Source organism: Pelodiscus sinensis, chromosome Z (assembly GCF_052426305.1).
Source record: "Pelodiscus sinensis isolate ZL-2025 chromosome Z, ASM5242630v1, whole genome shotgun sequence".
In the NCBI taxonomy this organism is placed as follows: Eukaryota; Metazoa; Chordata; order Testudines; family Trionychidae; genus Pelodiscus; species Pelodiscus sinensis.
The window spans coordinates 34,780,277-34,785,891 of NC_143085.1; the positions used below are offsets into that span (position 1 = coordinate 34,780,277).

General features: G+C 39.4%; 1 protein-coding gene across 9 annotated transcripts in view; it reads left to right on the forward strand.

The window, feature by feature from the left end:
- Window positions 1–1,743, forward strand: part of ACACB (acetyl-CoA carboxylase beta) — an 80,306-nt gene extending 78,563 nt beyond the window's left edge. For all 9 annotated transcript variants that reach the window (XM_075898798.2, XM_075898797.2, XM_075898800.2 and 6 more), the window contains one exon: window positions 11–1,743. In XM_075898798.2, coding sequence (XP_075754913.2) covers window positions 11–137 — 127 coding nt within the window. In that variant the 3' untranslated portion in view covers window positions 138–1,743. The remainder of the gene's footprint in view (window positions 1–10) is intronic.
- Window positions 1,744–5,615: the final 3,872 nt, after the last annotated feature.

A 5,615-nucleotide genomic window follows, 5' to 3' on the forward strand; every position in this document is an offset into this window, starting at 1 on the left:
TCCACTGCAGTTTGGTTCAAGCAAACCCTGAGGTGGCCCTGGACTGCATGATTCACATGACTCAGCACATCACCCGTGCGCAGAGGGCCCAAATGGCTCATCTCTTATCTACCATGGATAATCCCCCTTCTCCTTGATGCCAGGAGCACTCCCTAAGGAAGTGCACAGAGAAACAACTCCTTGGAGACCGGATGTCTTCTTGCCTACATGTATTTGACCCTAGCATTGAAGCCTTAGACTCTGCTGATGTCTCTAAATAAACTATTCCAGTGTTGCATTTTCTATCATGAAAATAGCCTTTCTATGAACCCAGAGTTCATCCTGGATTTGTGGGGACAATTAAATCCATTACAATGGCATTTCTGTGGGGTTTAAGTTAACCCAGAATCACCTCAGGAGCTGTGTTTCCGACACAAAGCAGGTAGGAACGGGTGCTAGGGTCACTGTAAAATAAACTTAACATAGTTTATTTTCATATTGTAAATCTAGTTCTTAATTGTAAAATATTGAAAAAAAATGTCACTATGAATGGGCCTGAGTAGAAATCAAATTCTGTATAATAGCCTGAAAGAGAGAAATTTTTGTATTTATTGTTGTCGACCGTTTGCCAGCATAAGAAAATCTTATTTTTAATGAGCAAGAGAAAAGTGTGTTTTGGAAAACATTCATACTGAGTAACCACTAGAAAGCCAAGGGAGAACTTCATTATTCCCCTACTTTGCCTGTGTTTAGTAGAGGTGACTATGAAATAATTCTTGGAGTGTGGTCAGGGATTCCAGAAAAGGTGTTAACAAAGCCATACTTTTCAACTTCTTTCACTTTGTGTGGTCAGGACACCAAGTTTGCAGCTGCTAACACAGTTGTTGGTGCACTATCTGTTAAACAGCCCCAGTTCCAACAAGGGAATGAAAAGAGGCAGTTGAATTTTTCTGTTTCTTCTGTAGTCAGTGTACCCTTCCATTTCATATTGGCATTCCTGGGAATTATTCCACTATCTGCACCCACTTCCCCACCCACCTTTTGGTTTGTGGAGGGAAAGCACATGTGGATCTGACCGTTGGCATGTCTTGTTTAGCATGTCTTGATGAATTAGGGTAACGTATTGTACACATCAAAGCATTTGGTTTAATAAAAACAACTGTTTAGATTTTACTGTACCTTATTCTATTGTGGTGGCATTTAACAAATCAATTTCCCTAATGTATTGGCAGAATAGGGGTAATCCATCCTTTTGTCATTTCAAAAATAAATTCTCAGGTCAAATACATCCCTTGACTGTCTTGAGTTGCATGGCCTCATGACTGTGTGTGTGTACCATGGATTATTGCAATGGGAACTAAGATATGGCCTTAGGAACATAAAAGAAACTGGTTACCTGGTTTAAATATGGTGTTAAAGCCTTTATATGGCAGTGTTAGAGATGCCGTCACTTTATTTTAAACAAATAATGACAAAACCAAAGAGAAGCACAGGACAGCTGTGCACAACACTGGACTTAGAAATGTGATTATACAACTTACTGAATGCAATGTCCATGGTGAAGTTTTTCCAAAAGAATGTATTGTGTATTTCGTTGGGGGAGGAGGCAGGAGAGCCTGTAGAAGCTCTCGGATTGGAAAGGTGAGACATGCACGTGTCCTCATTGAAAGGAGATGTATTTATTATTAACAAATCTCACTGCATGGAAGGACTGGCAAATACCAGCTGATCTGCTCCAAATAAAATGAACACATTTTTCAAGGAGGATTCTATGTTTTCTGTTTCTTTACCTTTGTACTAAATACAGACGTTCTATGACCCGGATCATGTGATTGCTTTAAATGCGCAGAGCAGAAATGCCTTCCAGGATTTGTCATGGAGCTCACTTTCCTGGAGCAATGATGATGTTCATCCACAAATGCCTGCTGCACCACAAGCGTGCTGTGCCAAGTTGTTTACCTTTGCGGTTCCCAGCAGCTGTTAGTAGAATGTATCAATGCCCAGTTCTGATTTTTTTTTTTTTTTTTTTTCTAACCCAGTTGTGTTAGAGCAGAGTGGGGAATCAAGAATGCTACAGCAAGGACACACATGTGGGGAAAGTTTTCTTTTTACCTTTTCCAGTGTGGGTGGATTGGGGATTTTGCAGGAACATCATTTGCTGATACACAGCCTCCTGGCTGAATGGCAACACTTGTCTCTGCTACAGAGAAGATCAACACAGTTGATCTTCCAGGATTCAAATTATTGGGTATACTGAAGAAATACTAATTCAAACTGAGAGGGAGCTCCTGTCAGTGCTGGTAGTCCCGCTCCTCACAAGGAGTAAGGGAAGTTGAAGGGAGAGTGTGCTCCCATTGACCTCCCTCTGGGTGGATAGTGCTAAAATGCTATTTTAAGATGCAGTTATGTAATTAAGATACGCAACGCCAGCTGCATTGTTAACTTCCCCTTTAGCATAGACTAGGCCTACGAGAGCTGGTTATGAACATGGCATTCTGGGTTAGCTAGTCTGTGGGTATAAACCAAAGATTAAATGATTGTTTTGCAATATTCTGTACATAACCCATGAGAATGAAGAGTTCTGCTATTAAAATAGCTGTAGAGCCAGTAATCTTACAACATACCTCTTATAACACGAAGAAAGTTTGCAAGGCCTGTGCATGATGGAACGCCCACAATTGCTCCACATTTAGGGAACGAACTCTGTTCCATCACCATCAAAGCCAATAGTGCATTTTACTCTGCACTTTGGGTGATACTTTGTAGTGGTGGCTCTGCTAGTTCCCTTCAGCAAGCCCGTGTTTTTTAAAGAAAACTGAATGCTGGTATGCAAAATGTTTAGGATTTCCAAAGATATTCTGGATATCCCACTTGCACTGAAATGGGAGTGTAGCTCCACTGTATTTGCCCTGTAAAGAGCTTTGTATTAGTGTTCAGTGCAAAGCTGCTGAGGGGTACAGCAGGTTTCATGTGAGTGCACAGGCTTAAAGGATGGAATGACATCAATGTTGCAAGCTGAACCTAATGACTTTCCTTGACTTAGTTGTCAGCTGCTGAACTTTTGTTTAAAGGTAATCCTCAGTGTAGGGAAGCATATATAATTGAGGCAGAACTACGGAACCCAGTGTATGATTGTTCAGAGCATTCATTTAAAGCTGTCCTTAGGTGAAACGCTCTTTGGTTTCAGTGCCTGGAGAGCAAGAGGCCTAACTGCAGCACTGACACTAGATAGTGAGAATATATTTAGAAAGACCTGTAGGGAAATGTAAAGTGCATAGGTCCTTCACTGAACGGAAAACTTGTAAAACTGCTACAGAGAACACGCAAGTGACATTCAGCTAGTGTCTCTGACACACCACCCAGAGACAGGACTACTTGGTGACCACACTTTGGGTAAGTTAGCATGCCAATGGTGCAAAAAAAAAAAAGCAAGTGCTACTCTGTAATTAAATTTGAACATTGTCCTGTCCCTCTCCCCCTAATATAAAACATTAATTATCCTTGCTAACCGTGGGGTACCTGTCAGATAGTCTGACTGGCAGGGGAGTTCTGCTTTTCACAAAACTCATTTTGCCTCAGCCAATCCAGCCAAGGGAGGTGAAGAGGTTGTTACTTTCAGAAGTGTGAGCTCAGTGTCCTCCTCGCCTCCCGAGCCATTTTGCTGGAATGCCGGGCAGCAAGGATGCTCGAGAATGGGGGTGAGGCAGTGACGCTCACATGAGCTCCTCAAGAGCAACTGAGTAGTGGTTCCATTCAGTCCTTTCACATGTAACCTGACTGCAACAACTCATCCTAAGAGGTGTTTTCAGGCACCCCAGATAGCAGGACTTCTCACAGAAGTGGAACTACAAAAAACCACGAAAGCTCATCATCTAATAAATCATCTTGTTAGTCTTTAAAGTGCTACATTGTTCTGCATTTTGCTTCAGCTACCCCAGACTAACACGGCTACACTTCTATTACAAAAAATTAGTGATTGTAGGTGGGTTTGGATGCAGAGGAAAGTACACAATGCACCTTTTTTAAAGTGGTGTTCTCAAGCGAGGCTTGAAATGGGGGAGGGGTAAGCATGTGGTAGAAATCGCTTTCTATTTCAGGAATATTCTAAATTGGTTCAGCTGTAGCCTGTTTTTTAACTCTGCCATCTGATGAGAGCAAACAACTAGGAGCAAGAATCCTGTGTTTTTGTTTTTGTTTTTGTGTTTTTTGTTTTTGTTTTTTTTTGTTCCTGGCTCTGCAAAATTGGTTTACTGAATGAACAGCTCTCTGCACTGCTCTCTTCTGAACTGTTGTTACATTGGTAATGAACAATGACGTTTGATCATAGGTGCTGTATAGAAGCAAATCCTTATTTTAATTTGTGTGCATAGTAGAAATGAAGGACATGACGGTGTTTCCTGTAGTGATGGGTTCTTGAGAAAAACCATGGTCTTGTCTCCAGAAGAAGTTTGTGGCCATTTGTGGCAAATTTAGTATCTCAAGGGTCAACATTTCTGAGCTTACTGCATTATTAAATCAGATAAAACCATTTTCTGCTCATGTAATATTCAGAGAGCAATTTCTAGACCATTCCTTTTTGACACTTAGCAGCAAAGTACCTCTGAGACTTAGCTTTATATACACCGAACTCACTTTAACACAGTGCATCTAGAATAACACAGGGTTGCTACTAAGAAATATTTATTACATTTTTTAAAAATTAAAACATCTTAAGATATGGGTCACATCAAATCATCAATGTCCACAATTATTGTTTTTCCAAATGGGCCTTGGTTCAACAGTAAATTGACAAGGAGCATCCTGTCACCTCAAAAGACGCTATTGCTTTTGTGCATATTTGAAAAGATATATATACACACAAAGCATTATCACTTCTTATGTTCACAATGTTGACTTTCAACAAAGTTCTACTGGGCAATGCAGTGGGATATGACCCTGTATTCTACATCTTCTCAGAGTATCCATATGTAGAATTTAGCAAGGGATGACTTCAATACACAATTTAAAATACCGCGGCCTTTTTCTGCTTCAAAACATTCGTAGTCATCGTTTAGCGTAGGCAAGAGTGTCATCTGAATCGAGCACATAAAATTCTGGTACAATAAGGATGTGTAAAATCATTATTGAGCCCCAGTGTTAAGCAAAACATTAAAAATAATAAATATTACTCCAGTGTCTCAAATGTACAAAAACCTAAGCACTACAGTTAAGTGTAATTCATACAATTTGCTTTACATCACTTGTCCTTTGAACTTTCTTCCAAACCAATGTTAACATTATCAAATAGAAATTAGTTTTCAAAAGTTTTCCAAAAATGCATGGTAAAAAGCAGTTTTGCTTAGATTAATTAGGAGAAAAGACAATTATGAATTGGTACTGTACAGTTAAATATTTGGTCTGACTTTTTTTAAAAAAAAGGTATTTCACAGTTTCAAAAGTGCGTGTTTAAATTAAGCTTTCACAAAGAAACCAAAGTACTACAGAAGTGATTAAGCTAAGGTGTTGCATTTGTGTTTATGAATAATTTAGTTCATGCAAAAAAAGGGTTACTGCATTTAAAAGAAGTTGAACAGTTCACATAATTTCTTTTCATAACAATAAATATAAATAAATTTAAAAATAGTAATACTGCCTAG